The sequence below is a fragment of the Paroedura picta genome, chromosome 6 (genome assembly GCF_049243985.1).
Source record: "Paroedura picta isolate Pp20150507F chromosome 6, Ppicta_v3.0, whole genome shotgun sequence".
Taxonomy (NCBI): Eukaryota; Metazoa; Chordata; class Lepidosauria; order Squamata; family Gekkonidae; genus Paroedura; species Paroedura picta.
Genome location: NC_135374.1, coordinates 1,888,506 through 1,903,880, shown reverse-complemented (window position 1 = coordinate 1,903,880; position 15,375 = coordinate 1,888,506). Strand labels below are relative to the sequence as shown.

The following is a 15,375-nucleotide window of genomic DNA, read 5'->3' as shown; positions in this document are numbered from 1 at the left end:
GTTAGATGCCGCTTTTCTGTACCTGAAGGAGTCTCAAAGCGGCTTCCAGTCGCCTTCCCTTTCCTCTCCCCACAACAGACACCCTGTGAGGGAGGTGAGGCTGAGAGAATTCTGATATTACTGATGATGAAGAAGAAGAGCTGGTTCTTATATGCCGCTTTTCTCTACCCGAAGGAGTCTCAGAGCGGCTTCCAGTCGCCTTCCCTTTCCTCTCCCCTGTGAGGTTGGAGAGGCTGAGAGAGCCCTGAGAGATCTGTGACTGGCCCAAGGTCACCCAGCTGGCTGCCTGGGGAGGAGGAGTGGGGAATGCGACCCGTCTCTCCAGATTCAAGGCTGCCGCTCTTCACCCCTCTCAGGAGGGGAAAACCCCTTGAGAAGAGAAAGAGAAGACCTGTTCTCCACAAGGGTGGCCTGAAAAGCTGTGAGGAGTCCTGACTGGCTAAGGTGCCTGGCCCTGAACCTGCTGGCCAGGCCGTGGGGCTGAGCTTCCACCCCCTCACTTATTACCTGCTGGCTCTGACGAAGACCATTGTGCCCAGACGGCCTTGTCAAAGGCAACAGTCCTCTTGAGAGCATAAACACCCCCTTTGTGAGCTGAGCTGAGCCGCAAGGGCCGTATTCCATGCAAACGCATGAAAATAAAGATCCAGCAGCCTTCGGATGAGAAGTGGTTTTGGGGCAGAGGCAATTATGAGTGGAACAGGGGATCTGTGTGTGTGTCTATGAGCACATGGGGTGTTTGTGTGTGTGTGTGTTTGCAAAAGCATCTGCTTGGCCCAAAGAAGGTCCCTGGCTCAGTCCCTCGCATCTCTGGTTAACGGGGATTTGGCAGTGGGTGACATCAAAGACACCGGCCTGAGACCCTGCAGAGCAGCTGCCAGGCTGTGTAGGCAATACCAAATTTAATGGACCAAGGGTCAGATTTGATTCATGTCTGGGGAGGGGTCCTGGCTCAGTGGCAGAGCCTCTGCTTGGCAGGCAGAAGGTCCCAGGTTCAATCCCCGGCATCTCCAGTTAGAAGGACCAGGCAGGAGGGGATGGGAGAGACCTTGGCCTGAGACCCTGGCTCAGAGTCAGAGCCTCTGCTTGGCAGGCAGAAGGTCCCAGGTTCAATCCCCGGCATCTCCAGTTAGAAGGACCAGGCAGGAGGGGATAGGAGAGACCTTGGCCTGAGACCCTGGCTCAGAGTCAGAGCCTCTGCTTGGCAGGCAGAAGGTCCCAGGTTCAATCCCCGGCATCTCCAGTTAGAAGGACCAGGCAGGAGGGGATAGGAGAGACCTTGGCCTGAGACCCTGGCTCAGAGTCAGAGCCTCTGCTTGGCAGGCAGAAGGTCCCAGGTTCAATCCCCGGCATCTCCAGTTAGAAGGACCAGGCAGGAGGGGATGGGAGAGACCTTGGCCTGAGACCCTGGCTCAGAGTCAGAGCCTCTGCTTGGCAGGCAGAAGGTCCCAGGTTCAATCCCCGGCATCTCCAGTTAGAAGGACCAGGCAGGAGGGGATGGGAGAGACCTTGGCCTGAGACCCTGGCTCAGAGTCAGAGCCTCTGCTTGGCAGGCAGAAGGTCCCAGGTTCAATCCCCGGCATCTCCAGTTAGAAGGACCAGGCAGGAGGGGATAGGAGAGACCTTGGCCTGAGACTCCTGAGAGTGTCTGCCAGTCTGAGCAGACAATAACGACCTTGACGGACCAAAGATCTGATCCAGTAAGGCTTGGTGAATTCATGTGCTTTTTATTTCTCCATTACTGATTTCCTCCTCACACACACACACACACCCCTGTCTCAGCTAATTTTTCTTTTTTGTCCCAAACAGATCTCCGTTTAGTGTCTCTCTGCCCCTTCCTGGCAAACTAGTCACTCCAGGAGGCCAGGCGGCATGGATCTTGCCCTCCTGTTCCCACCCTCCTGTCCTTCCCCGCACGGCCCTTCACACACACCCCACCCACCCCCAGCAACCACTCTGCACTTTGCTGTGACATCCAGCACAGGCCGGTGAAATATACACAAATGGCATGGAAGGAGGAGTGAGTAAACTTCTCGAGGAGACCCACGACAGACATTCCAGTCCCGAAAGCACCTCAGCCAGAGAGCTCTAATGGGGAACGATCCGCATTTCACCTCCAGGCGTCACCTCTGCCGCCCGCCCCCCCTGCTGCACATCCATTCCGGTGATTATGCGGACAGGCAAAGCTCTCCCGGGATGCCACACCGAGACGCCTGGCGACAGATCGCTCGGGTCAGCCAGCCAAGCCACACAAAACTGCTCCTCGCCCCCCCATTGCCCCCCCCCCATCGGCAGCTGATCCACCGAGAAACCCACGTTTCATTTTAGAACGCAGCACTGTAGAGACCGACAAGAATTTCAGGGGGTCCGTCTTTGAGTTACAAATGGACTCGAATCGAACGGTTCTACTGCCGACCGACACGGTTCCCCGCTGAATTGACCCACATTTCACCATGGGGGGTCAGACCCAGAGCATGCAGCAAAGCCCCTTGTGTGAGAGCCAAAACTTTCCCCAGCCGAAACACCCCTTTCGAGAACCAGGACGGGAAACCTGAGCCAGGAACATCTCATCCCAGGCGCTGCTGTTCAGCTCCCAGCAAACTCAAAACCGGTATCTGGAATTCCTAGGAAACGTTCACCAGATCTGGTGGGTCTGGAGACAAGTTGAGTCTAGGGCACATATCTCCCCTGTTAAATCCCACAGTCGGGCCAAGAATGAGGGGAAGGGGCAAACTGGGGTGGGGTCCGTTAGGGAGAGACCATCCCCCAAACTGTGGGGTGTGCCGGAGGGGGGGGGGAGGAAAGGTTCCTTCGTCTTGCAATCCGTAACGCCTCTTTTCAACGAAATAAAACAACAGTTTTCGGCCACCCGCCCACTCAGACAGACCCTCCGCTAAAAGAAACAGGGGCGGGGGGGGGGATGGCATTTGAATCCAGCCATCTGCCCCCCTGCCCCTGTTCCGTGGCCATCTGCACATGCAAACATATCCCTCTCCCCCCCCATCCTCCCCCCACAAGAACACATAAAAACACCGTTTGAATTAAGCCCTTGGCAAGGTTAAACAATTAGTACGGAGGAAAAGGGAGGGTGGGGAGAGACGAGCAAAGAGGTCGGAAACAGATTCTAAAAGAACCCCCCCACCCCCACCCCCACCACCCACCACCCAAAACAGGACTCTTTGAGCGACAGGGCAGGCCTCCGGCCACAAGACCCCGTTTCCAAAAAGAGAAGGCCCTTACACTTGCGGGACAGCTGTCCATCTCGGGAGCCCATGCCCGGCGGTGCAGCCTGCCTCGAGGAATCCTCGAAAGTAGTCAGCCTGCAAAGAGCCGTTCTGCGCTCTCCAGAGCATGAGGCTGGTCCTGCCCAGTTCCTCCACCCCGCAGCCGGAATCTCTCTCCTCTGCAAGGCAGTTTCCAGCGCGGAGAGCAGCTGCCTCAGTTCTGGTGTGCGCTCGGCCAGACGGGCATGCCAGGAGGACACCCTCCCCTGCACCACCCTGGACGGGCACGCCGACGCTGCCTGCCTAGCCCCCTCCCCAGGGGGCCCAGTGGCCGGGGACAGCTGTGGGGTGAGCAGTCCACCCTTCTTCCAGATCTAGGGGGCCAGCTCGCCCGCTGCAGCCACCCCGGGACCAAAGGATCCTCTTCCAGGGGTCAGAACAAGCTGTCCTGGGCTCAAAGCCCAGCATGTCCGTCGGGAACCGAGTCAGGGGCAGAGAGGGCAGGGTCTGGGCTGGTGGTCCGAACCAGCGGTGCAAATACATTCTCCAAAAGGTAGCAAGGAATCCAGGACCACCTTGGAGGCGAGCAAGGTGGGGGGGGGGGAAGGGGGGAGTTTTGGGGAGCTCCTGAAAGCTCGCCCGCTGAGAGTCTGGCTGATCTCCAGCATGCTCCTGGGTTCGAATTTGGCTCTTCCGTGGCAGACTGAAATGGCCGTCCTCGAACATGAGGCCATGCTCCTGTTTCCCTAGTCCGTGCCCAGTGGGAGGCTTCCAGCGTCCTGCTTCTTTGCATCCTCAGCCTGTGGAACTCAGTTCCCCTGGAAGGGAGTCACGAGACTGGGAGACTTGCAGAGAACAGACCTGTTCGTGGGCTCAGGCACAAGAGCCAAGGATGAAAACCCACACCTGAGAAAACCAAGAGAAAGCAGAGAGCGAAAGGAAAGGGGCCTTCGCCTTCCCTGGCAAAACTGGACTTTTAGAGTTCCCAAAAAACAACGAAAGATGGCACGGGTCCACGCAAGGCAGCACGGATTCTATTTCCAAATCTTCAACTGTGTGTAGCGCTTCATCCCAGATGTTTCTGAGGAAGTGAGCAGCGACTGACAAAAACTCCTTTTCTGCCACAAATTTTGCTAGTTTTGAATGGACTCTGGCTCTTCTCTCCTGCTACAGATGGACTCACCTGCCTGGATCTACCTGCTTGGAGGGCACCGCATTTAGCGGCACAGAATGGAAATCCTTGAACAATTAGCCACAATAGCTAAGCAGAACCTCCCCAATGAGAGGCAGTCTACCCAAAGTCTTTTGCTGCATCGGGATCAACCCCTGGCCCCATGCTTCTCCTGCCTGGGTGCCTTCCAGGTGGGGGGCTGGCGTGGACCGGGATGGGGAGCAGCCCCAGGAGGCGGAGCCAGTGAGCTCTCATGGGAGCATGGGAAGCCAACGACCTTGCAAGGTAGGCGAGGTGGAGGGAGTGTGGCAGGCCTGATAACCCTCAGTGGCCTTCTGGGGCACGGTGGATTGGGAGAAACCTTGAGGCTGTCCCGGGCACCAGATGCCAAGAAGGAAGGTCAGGAGAGCCCAAATAAAGCCCCCCAGGCATCTTGTCCAAGGGGACAGACGTCTGTTTTCCAGCCCACAAAGAGAGCTGAGAAGATGCCAGAGCTGGTTCTCTGCTGCTGTGGTCACACCTCCTCTCAAACAGACGCGACAGACGCAGGCTGGAGCGTGGCCCTTTGGCAGGGCCAAAGCTCAGAATGGCAGGAGGCCTTCACACACACACACACACACACACACGGGGAAATCCAAACCGGTCAGCTTGTGATCTCTGGCCAAGACCTTCCGTCATCGGCTCATCTTTCAGGGCCTCCAAGAGCTTGTGCTCCCTGCGCCAAAGTACGTCAACATCACTTGGGAGAGACCCCCGGAGGCTGCCGGCCCCATCCTTGTCGGGTTACAAAGGGAGGAGGAACTGGCCTCCCCCAAGGACCCGGAGCCCCCTGCGCACGCACACAACTGAGCACACAACAACCACACACTTCTCTCGCTGGAGAAACTGCAAGCTGTAGGGACGGCACCACACTGCCTCCTAGCGTGCGGACAGCCTCGAGGAAACCACCGGCACGGCACCTCCAGCGCCAGATGCCGGAGGAAGACCTCATGTGGCCACCGGGAGGCCAGGTGGGGCACTGCCCAGGCAGCCCCCAAGAACTGGGTGTGGCTTGGCGACCCCCCGGCCCCTCCGCCAAGAACATGGGGGCCTTCTCATCACCGAAGCTCACCCCAGCTGGAGCCATCAAAGCTTTCCCTGGAGGGAACCAGACATCTTTCCTGCTGCCTGCCAGGTATTTGGGGTGGGGGCTTTCGCTCAGCAAGGCTCCTGATTGTGCATTGGAGACCAGGTTGGCTACGCAGATTTTTGAGAATTGGCTTTATTCTCTCGTGCTCTTTTCTCCAGAGTATTTTTTTAAAGGACTCTGCCCTTCTGCCCTTCGACTTCCTGTGTCCATCTCGCTTGGGGCCCATTCGGTGGCCGGAGCCGGGTTTTCAAAGGTGCCTGTGGGGCCCAGAAATCCTGGAGAGCCCCTCCTCTAGCTTAAGGGCTTAGCGATTTCTCCCAGCTTGTATCTATGGCTACGAGGTTTTGATCACCGATCACTCAGCAACAACTTTAAATAGCAGATTATTTTAAAAACATACCACTCAATTGCCAGCCGTTTGGAACAGACGATCCAGGAAAAAGAGGGGGGGGGGGGTGCTTTGGCTGAACCCAAACAACTCTCCAGCTCTCAGAACGGCAAATGGATTCTGAAAGAGGCGGAGCCAAATGGAATACTGCCCAAGAGGACGAGCCGAGTTCGAATCCGGGGCACCTTTAAGGCCAGCCAAGATTTAGCCAAGGTGGAAGCTTTCGTGTGTGTTCAGTCGGTGGATTCAGAGGTGGCCACGATGCAAGAAGGACTGAACTGAACCAAGAATCCCACCCACCCTGAGAAACCCCAAGGGGTAGTCAAACTGTGGCCCTCCAGATGTCCATGGACTACAATTCCCAGGAGCCCCTGCCAGCATTCGCTGGCAGGGGCTCCTGGGAATTGTAGTCCACGGACATCTGGAGGACCGCAGTTCGACTACCCCAACTTATATACACAAGCGAACGATGGATCTTCCTGGCAGGGCATTCCATTGGTCAGTTTCGGACGGGATCTAGCTGCACATTGGCCTGTTACACTGTAAGCTACGATCCTGCCTGGGACCTCAGCCTGGGTCCTCATCCGGTCTACGGATGCATCAGTGTGCATGCAGCCTTCACGAGACACCATGAAATAGAATCTACCGGCCCCCACCTGCTCCCCATGATCCATCCTCAGGCTCCGGAACCTGCTAAACATTCTCAGGAGGTTCTGTGGCTCAGTGCTTGGCCTGCAGAAGGCCCCACGTTCCAGTCCCATCATCTCCAGTTAAAAGGGTCAGGTAGGAGGGGATGGGAAAGACCTCAGCCTGAGACCCCTGGAAAGCAGCTGCCAGCCTGAGTAGACAATTCTGACCTCGCTGAACTGAGGGCCTGATTCAGTACAAGGAAACCACATGTGTGGGGTCCGTGGCTCAGGGGCAGAGCCTCTGTTTGCCCTGCAGAAGATGCCTGGTTCAAACTCCAGCTAAGGGGGGCCGGGCAGAAGGGGAGGACTTTGGAGAGCCCCTGCCAGCCTGAGTAGCCAATACTGCCCTTGACGGATGGACGGTCATCCGAAGGCCGCTCTGTGTGTCTGTGTAATGCTTCGCCCCCCTGCAAGAGACGTGCCTCCCCCCTCCTCTCCCTCCCATCCGGCCGACAGTCCCTTTGCTCACAAGCATCCTGCTAGTTCCTCCTGGCACACTTTCGACAGACGGAAGCAGCCCGCGGTTCAGCTGCTCGGCCCATTCCCTTGAAGAATGCACTGGCTCCCTTCTCGGCCTCTCTGGCCTCCATTCAGCTCAGGGCTTGCCCGCTCCCCTTGGCCCTCTGCTCTCCCCCCCCCAACCCTCCCCCACCGGGCCATAAAAACAGCGACACCCGGCAGGAAGGAAAACAAACAACCAGCGTGCCAAGCCTGCCTGCTTCCAAGGGTGGCAGGGGGTGCCGGTTGCCAGAACGGAATGGAATCCCTGGCAAACAAGAGAGGGTTTAAAGGCCCCACACCTGTTCCCTCTGGGGCAGCGGCGGATGCAGAGAGGGCGGTCAGAGAGAGCCCGGGCCGGCCAAGGGAGAGGGGAGGTCGGGGGTGGAAAACCAGCACTGCAGGAAAGGGGTGGCTTGACCATCTCAGCGGACTGGCACAAGAATCTCCTTCTGGGGCAGACATTTGCCTGGCACAGAATCAGGCAGGAAGATCCTACAATTCCCTCTTTTCAATTGACAAAGGCTTCCCAGGAAGGGTGCCAATTAGCCTTGTTTCCCGAGTAGGGCCAAGAGCCCTGATTTGAGCCAGAGCTGCTCTCGAGAGCATCCGGGGCTTCGTAGTGTGCCCGAGGTCCTGGGTTCAATCCCTGGCATCTCCCGCTAAACGGATCTTGCAGGGAGACCCAGGAGAGCAGCTGCCAGCCTCAGCTGATGAAATGATGAGTTGGCACATTGCATGGACCTGGGCATCCCCAAGAGGGTGGACCCCCCACTCCTTCTTGCCTTGGAGCACTGGGTCTGAGACACGTCAGAACTGAGCACATGAGGCCTACTGGGGACCCTTGGGCATGCCCAGAGAGGGAGCCAGGGGAGGGGCACCAGTCAGAAGCATGCCCCAGGGCCTTGCAACATGGCTGCAAACACACATCTTTGGGGGGAGAACAAGGAATCCCTTTGGAAGGCAGAGGGCAGTTCTGGCCACCCACTCTCCAAATGGACCCTGCGGGGGGGGGGGATGCCACAGGAGGGCAACCAAGATGATGGTTGGAGCACCTTCCCCAGGAGGAGAGGCTGAGGTTTTTCAGCTGAGAGAAGAGATGACAAGGAGAGGGGTGGGACTTGAGGGAGGTGTATCAAATGATGCAGAGAGTTGGAAAAGAGAATTGTTCCTGACTCTCCCCAATGAGTAAAACTTGAGAGGGTTCAAGGAAACTGATGGGCAGTAGGTTCAGGACAGTAAAAGGAGATACCACTTTACACAGGGAGATATTCAGATGTGGAATTCACCGCCAGATGATATAGTGAAGGCCACGGAGACAAAGAGCTTTGAAAAGGGATGAGACAGATCCCTGGAGGATAAGTCTCAGTGGCTATCTATAGGCATGGTGACTGAGGGGACAGTCCGCATTCGTTGGTGCTAGGCCATGGAATACCGAGCCAGGAGGCAGCATCACAGAATCGCAGAGTGGGAAGGGACCATGAAGGCCATCTAGTCCCACCCCCTGCTCAGTGCAGGATCAGCCTCAAGCATCCAGGAGAAGGATGTCCAGCCGCTGCTTGAAGACGGCCAGTGAGGGGGAGCTCCCCACCTCCTTAGGCAGCCCATTCCACGGCTGAACTAGACTCCTAGAATCCTAGAGTAGAAAGGGGCCATGAAGGCCATCTAGTCCCACCCCCCGCTCAATACAGGATCAGCCTGAAGCATCCAGGAGAAGGATCTGTCCAGCCGCTGCTTGAAGACGGCCAGTGAGGGGGAGCTCCCCACCTCCTTAGGCAGCCCCTTCCACAGCTGGACTCCTAGAATCCTAGAGTGGGAAAGGGCCATACAGGCCATCTAGTCCCACCCCCTGCTCAGTGCAGGATCAGCCTCCAGCATCCAGGAGAAGGATCTCTCCAGCCGCTGCTTGAAGACGGGCAGTGAGGGGGAGCTCCCCACCTCCTTAGGCAGCCCCTTCCACTGCTGAACTTGACTCCTAGAATCCTAGAGGGGGACGGGGCCATGCATGCCATCTAGTCCCACCCCCTGCTCAGTGCAGGATCAGCCTCAAGCATCCAGGAGAAGGATCTGTCCAGCCGCTGCTTGAAGACGGCCAGTGAGGGGGAGCTCCCCACCTCCTTAGGCAGCCCCTTCCACAGCTGGACTCCTAGAATCCTAGAGTGGGAAAGGGCCATACAGGCCATCTAGTCCCACCCCCTGCTCAGTGCAGGATCAGCCTCCAGCATCCAGGAGAAGGATCTCTCCAGCCGCTGCTTGAAGACGGGCAGTGAGGGGGAGCTCCCCACCTCCTTAGGCAGCCCCTTCCACTGCTGAACTTGACTCCTAGAATCCTAGAGGGGGAAGGGGCCATGGAGGCCATCCAGTCCCACCCCCTGCTCAGTGCAGGACCAGCCTCCAGCATCCAGGAGAAGGATCTGACCAGCCGCTGCTTGAAGACCGCCAGTGAGGGGGAGCTCCCCACCTCCTTAGGCAGCCCATCCCACGGCTGAACTAGACTCCTAGAATCCTAGAGTGGGAAGGAGCCACAGAGGCCATCTAGTCCCACCCCCTGCTCAGTGCAGGATCAGCCTCCAGCATCCAGGAGAAGGATCTGTCCAGCCGCTGCTTGAAGACGGCCAGTGAGGGGGAGCTCCCCACCTCCTTAGGCAGTTGATCTGCTGTAAATGGGATCCCCAAGTCCTGACCCACCAGCACCCTCCTGTGAAAGGGACACCCATTAGTGAGACTGACATCTGTCAGCCACAGCGACACCCGAGGAGGAGGCAGGCGGCTGGCTCGCCTCTGCCCTATGAAGTCCGCATGCCTTTGATGCCGCTCCAAGCTCAGGCACAGCTGGCCCCAGACCCCCCGCCCCCCCACCCCTGGGTCGGGTTTCCACCCTGCTCTCTCTGTCTGTAGGCTCAGCGTGATCTGAATTCACTGGGGCTGCCTGCCACGCCCTCCAGGCTGAAGAAGCTGGGCCTTGGCCCCCCAAGACGGCTCCAGACAGCATGCTTGGAAATTCTGCAGTGCAGGCCCCACAGCGCAGAAAGTGGTGTTTCGTCTCCAACCGGTGGAACTCCTTGACGCTGTGGAAAAGCACAGCCCAAGGTTTGGCCTTGAATAGAAGCTACCAGGGGCATTTTACTTATAAAGGTAAAGGTATCCCCTGTGCAAGCACCGGGTCACGTCTGACCCTTGGGGTGACGCCCTCCAGCGTTTTCATGGCAGACTCAATACGGGGTAGTTTGCCAGTGCCTTCCCCAGTCATTACCGTTTACCCCCCAGCAAGCTGGGCACTCATTTTACCGACCTCGGAAGGAGGGAAGGCTGAGTCAACCTTGAGCCGGCTGCTGGGATCGAACTCCCAGCCTCATGGGCAGAGCTTCAGACTGCATGTCTGCTGCCTTACCACCCTGCGCCACAAGAGGCTCTTATTTTACTTACAGAACTTCTCAAAAATACTTTCCTTCTGCCTCCCTCCCACCCCCCACAAGCAAGGCAGGGACCCCGTTTTGGGTTGTCTGAGCCCCCTGCCTGCAAGGAGAGCCCTGCTGGACCAGACCGGAGGCCCATCAAGGCCACCCCCCCCCAGCACCTGATCCAAGGAGGGGGCAGAGATCCATGTGCAGAGATCGTATTTATTTCATCCCTACGTGGCTTTACTCCACAACGGAGGCCCAAAGCAGTTGACATCCTCCTCTGAGTTCTCCTCACAACAATCCTGCAAGGTAGGCCAGGCCGAGGGTATGTTACTGGGCCAGGGTCGGCTGACCGGGGACTTGAACCCAGATCTCCTAGACCCAAGGCTGATGCTCTAACTCAGGGGTAATCTGTGGCCCTCCAGATATGGACCACAATTCCCATGAGCCCCTGAGGGCCGCAGTTTGATTCCCCCTGCCTACGCCAAGGTGGCTCTCATGACTAAGTGTCCGCTTCCCTCCCCAAATCCAGTGGCAGCAATTCCACACGCTCACCCTGTGCTGTGGGGAAGGAGGGTGCCCGTCTCCTGAATCTCTCACCCTTTGGCTCCAGGGGATTTCTTGATGTCAAGCAACTTGGGTAGGGGGCAATCTTAGAAGTGGCAAGTGGAGGGGGGGGCTTGCTGCCCACTTCCTGCACCTGCTGCTTCTCCTCCGCTCCCCCCCCCCCCAAATCTCCCTCTCCATAGAACTTTGCCTCTGATCTCAGAGCGGCAGGACTTCCAGCTCTGGGCCGGGAGATGTCTGCAGATTCGGGGTAGAGCCTGGGGAAGGGGGTGAACCCAGTGGGGTTATGATACCCTAGAGCAGGGGGTTTCCACCAGTGGGGCGGATGTCTGTGGGCTGGAGACCAGTGGCAATTCTAGGAGACCTCCAGCCCCTCTCCCCCTGGAGGTTGGCAAGCCCAGCTGGCACAAAGGATTCCTGGGCCAGAGGCCTCCAGCAAGGAAGGGGTTAAGGGCCCCTCCCCTCTCCCGGCATTAGCATTATTTCGAGGCTAATCACGGCGGGTTCATCACGCGTCTTCCACCCCGGGCACCCGCGGGTTTCATTTCGCTCCATGCCTCGCTCGCTGGCTCTTCCCCGGCGCCGTTCTGAGATTATTGCGAGCTCTTCCCAAAGCGGCCGGGGCGGGACAGAAGAAGAAGAGAGGGCTTTTCAGACCCCGCTTTTCACTGTCTGGAGGAGTCTCGAAGCGGCTTTCCCTTCCTCTCCCCAGGACAGACACCCAGCGAGGGAGGTGGGGCCAAGAGAGCCCTGGAAGAACTGCTATGTAAGAACCGCCCTGAGAGAACTGGGACTGGCCCAGGGTCACCCAGCTGACGGCACGTGCAGGAAAAGCGGGGACTCAAACCCGGTTCTCCAGATCAGAGCCCGCCCCTCTTAACCGCCCCAACAGGCGTGCTGGCTTCTAAAAAAGATCTGGGGGGGGGGGGTTCCCCCATATCTCACTTCTCACTACCTGAAAGCGGTTTCCAGCCGCCTTCCCTTTTCTCTCCCCTCCTGGAGGCAGGTGGGGCTGAGAGAGCTCCCAGAGAACTGATCCGTCGGGACAGCTCTGAGAGGACTGTGACTAGCCGAAAGTCACCCAGCGGGCTGCATGGGGAGGAGCAGCGGCGAATCAAGCACGGGACCCAGAAGACAGCGCAGGGCTCTGAGCCACGCCGTCCCGCTGCCTCCCGGGATGCAAAATGAAAAGTCAAATAAGACACGAGAGAACTGCCCGAGGAAGAACTCTGCGACGCTCAGAAGCCTCCCCATCCCCGCGCCCCGCCCCGCCCCGCCCCCCAGCCGTGTGGCCCCCGACACCCCCCCCGGGCCCGAGGCCGCGGTCCTGCGACGAGGAAAGGGGGCTCTGCCGGACCCTCCTCCGAAACAGCCGCCCAGCCCCGCAAGGGGAGCCTGGAGATGACCGCAGCTGCCGTCGGAGGGCGCTGGGCGGGGCTCAGAATGGCCCGGGAGGGAGCCCGGGAGGAGCCCGGGAGGGAGGGAGCCCCAAGGCCGGCCGCTCCCCGCGCATCCCTCGTCGGCCGGGCGCTCGCCTTGCGCCTCCTCGGGAGGAGGGGGCTCGGGGGGGGCTGCCTCTCTCCGGCTGTGGGGGGCGGGGGGAGGCCGGGGGCGCTGGGCCCGGCGGGGAAGCCCCTGGGAGGCCGACCCCCCAAGAGCGGCCGGGGGGGGGGGAAGAGCCGGCAGCCGGGAGCCCCCGCGAGGCAGAGACGGCGCGGTCGGCGCAGGGAACGCGGCCATGGTCCGGGAAGGGAAGGGAAGGGAGCCGTGGCCCGGGAAAGAGGGAGGGAGGCCGGCTGAGCCAGGAGGCAGAGACTCGGGAGCAAGAGCGCCGCCGCCCCCCCCCCCTCCCCACCGCCTCCCGCCCGCCCCCCGCCCGCCTCCCGGCCGCGCCCTCCGAGCGCCCCCTACCTGTAGCGTGTCCGCGCCGGGGGTCGCCTCCTCCTCGGCCTTCCGGAAGACCTGCTGGCCCCGTCTGGAAAAGGGAAGGGCCGCCATGAGGATGGGGCGCAGGAGCAGCACCATGCCGAGCCCCGCCCCGGCCCTCCCCTCCTCTCCCGCCCGGCCAGGCGGCTGCCAGGCTCCCGCCTCCTCACTCCCGGAGCGCCCGGGCGAGCCGAGCCCCGAAGCAGCCAAAGGCACCGGGCAGCGGGTCAGGCCTCGGAGCTGGCCGCCAGAACGGGCTCCTGGGGGCTGGGAAGGGAGGGGCACCCCTGGACCTTGGCCCCAAGGAGGGGAGGGAAAGAATCCCCCCCCCCATCTTGGACTGGCAGCCAGAACAGGTCAGCGCACCTGGAGTGCCAAAAGAGCCACCCAAGCACTTGCTCCCCCTCCCCCCCCCCGGGGGACATGGCCAGAGGAGGATTCGGGGCCTTCTCCAAAAATACTTCTCCCAAGAGGTCACTTCGGGAGGAACAAAGGCAGGTTTTTCTCAGGGGAACTGTGGAACTCACTGCCGCAAGACGGCCAGGCAGCTGCACTCTGACCCTGAGGAGCCCCGACCACCTCTCCCTCCCTTTCCAAATCGCAGAGCTGGGGAGGGGGGAGGTCAAGAGGGGCCACCCTGCCGGTAACCAAAGCAGCTGACAGCATTCTGCTCAAATCCCCTCAGCCCTCACAACTACCCTGCGAGGAGTTTTGGGAAGAAAGGGTGCAACTGGCCCAAGGTCCCCCAGCAAGCTTCCAGGTCCCAAATGGGGATTCGAACTCGGGACCCCCAGATGCTGGTCTGACAGTCTTAACCACTACATCACGCTGGCAGGGAAACAGCCTGGAATCACCCACAGAAGAGACGGCAGGAATGGAGGGATCAGGAACCATTAACAGAAAATGTTGGTTGCCAGCCTTCAACACCGTCCGGTTGTACCCCCCCCCCCGCCCCCATGTGGGAGTCCACACAGAGGCCCGCCTTGTTCTCCGTCTGAGGGGAGAGCCAAGCCCAAAAGGGGCTTGGTTCACCCCCTGTCATGGGCGTGGGAGACGGCCAGAGGTCCCCCTTGCAGTGCAAGGGAGAAGCCAGTGGAAGCCTGAATGGCCAGGCTGGAAAATCGTTCTCCTCCCTCCTCTCCATCTCCTTACTTGGCTCAAAGGTGTTGGCAGAGTTTTAACTATGCAAAGGAGTACTGGAGCACCGTCTGCTCACGGAATAAACAGCTTGATTGAGAAGAGAAACAATTCTGGGGAGAGACGGGGGAGAGAGAGTCCTAACAGTTTAACTGACTAATGTGCAACTGCTGTTCTAGGGGCAACCAAGGAGGAAGTCTGCTCAAAGGAGCAGGAAGTCTCCAATTAGGCCAATCACTGGGAGGGGTTGCAGCATCCACAAATCCCCCAAGCAGGGCAGGAAGGCACTTAAGGGGCTACCCAGGAGACCTTGCAGGATGGAAACTGGGAAACTCCAGCATCAGAAGGAGAATGATCAAGCAACGTGCCAAGAGAAACCGGGCTAGAATTAGCAGCTCAATGGGAAACTTCCAAAACACAAGCCGTGGATGGCCGGATTCTGAAAAACTGACACGCAGCCAAACTAGCCAAATTAACAAGCCTAATTAGAGCTTCAGAAACGAGCCGGAGATATAATTTTCTAGTTAAAAAAAAGAGACACTCATAGAATCCTGGAACATCCTTTGGAGACAATACAATTGTCTGTAAAATCGGTTGTTAGCTACATGAATGCCTTCTATGTGTATGTGGAATTTCAAGAGAGAGCAACAGAAGGGGGACACACACACACACACACACACAAGAGAGCCAGGCTGCAGAGAGCCAGTTTTCCAGCAGGGTTGCCAACTAACCCAAAAGGAGCCAACCTGTCCCACTCTTGTGTTTCTCTCCACGGGGAGAAAGTGTTCTGCAGTAAAGCCCACAGATTATATGTTTGTTAAAGGCACAAGAGCCAGTTTGGTGTAGCGGTTAAGAGTGTGGACTTCCAGTCTGGCGAGCCAGGTTTGAATCTGTGCTCCTCCACGTGCATCCAGCTGGGTGACTGTGCGCTAGTCACAGCACTGAGAAAACTGTTCTGACCGAGCAGGAATATGAGGGCTCTCTCAGCCTCACCCTCCTCACAGGGTGTCTGTTGTCGGGAGAGGAAAGGGAAGGCGATTCAAAGACGCTTTGAGCCTCCTTTGGGTAGGGATCTTAGTCCAACACGTTAACCACTACAATCACACTGACTCTCGATTCTCTAAGGGGAGGCCAGTTCAAGTGTTAGATTTACTTTCATTATTTTGGTCACCCCCCCCCCCCCAAATAGTTCAGGAATAATTTCTGGGGCCCTTCCTCTGTTCTGTAGTCTTCTCAACCACCAAG

The 15,375-nt window shown here is 58.6% G+C and overlaps 1 protein-coding gene across 2 annotated transcripts in view; it reads right to left on the bottom strand.

Annotated features, from left to right (window-relative positions):
* Positions 1 to 15,375, bottom strand: part of LOC143839309 (cGMP-dependent 3',5'-cyclic phosphodiesterase-like) — a 343,019-nt gene that overhangs the window by 220,062 nt on the left and 107,582 nt on the right. Inside the window, exon 2 of one of the 2 annotated variants that reach the window (XM_077341142.1) lies at positions 12,979 to 13,042. In XM_077341142.1, coding sequence (XP_077197257.1) covers positions 12,979 to 13,042 — 64 coding nt within the window. Of the gene's footprint in view, positions 1 to 3,240; positions 3,545 to 12,978; positions 13,043 to 15,375 lie in introns of those variants that run through there. The other variant, XM_077341143.1, reaches the window with a different exon arrangement.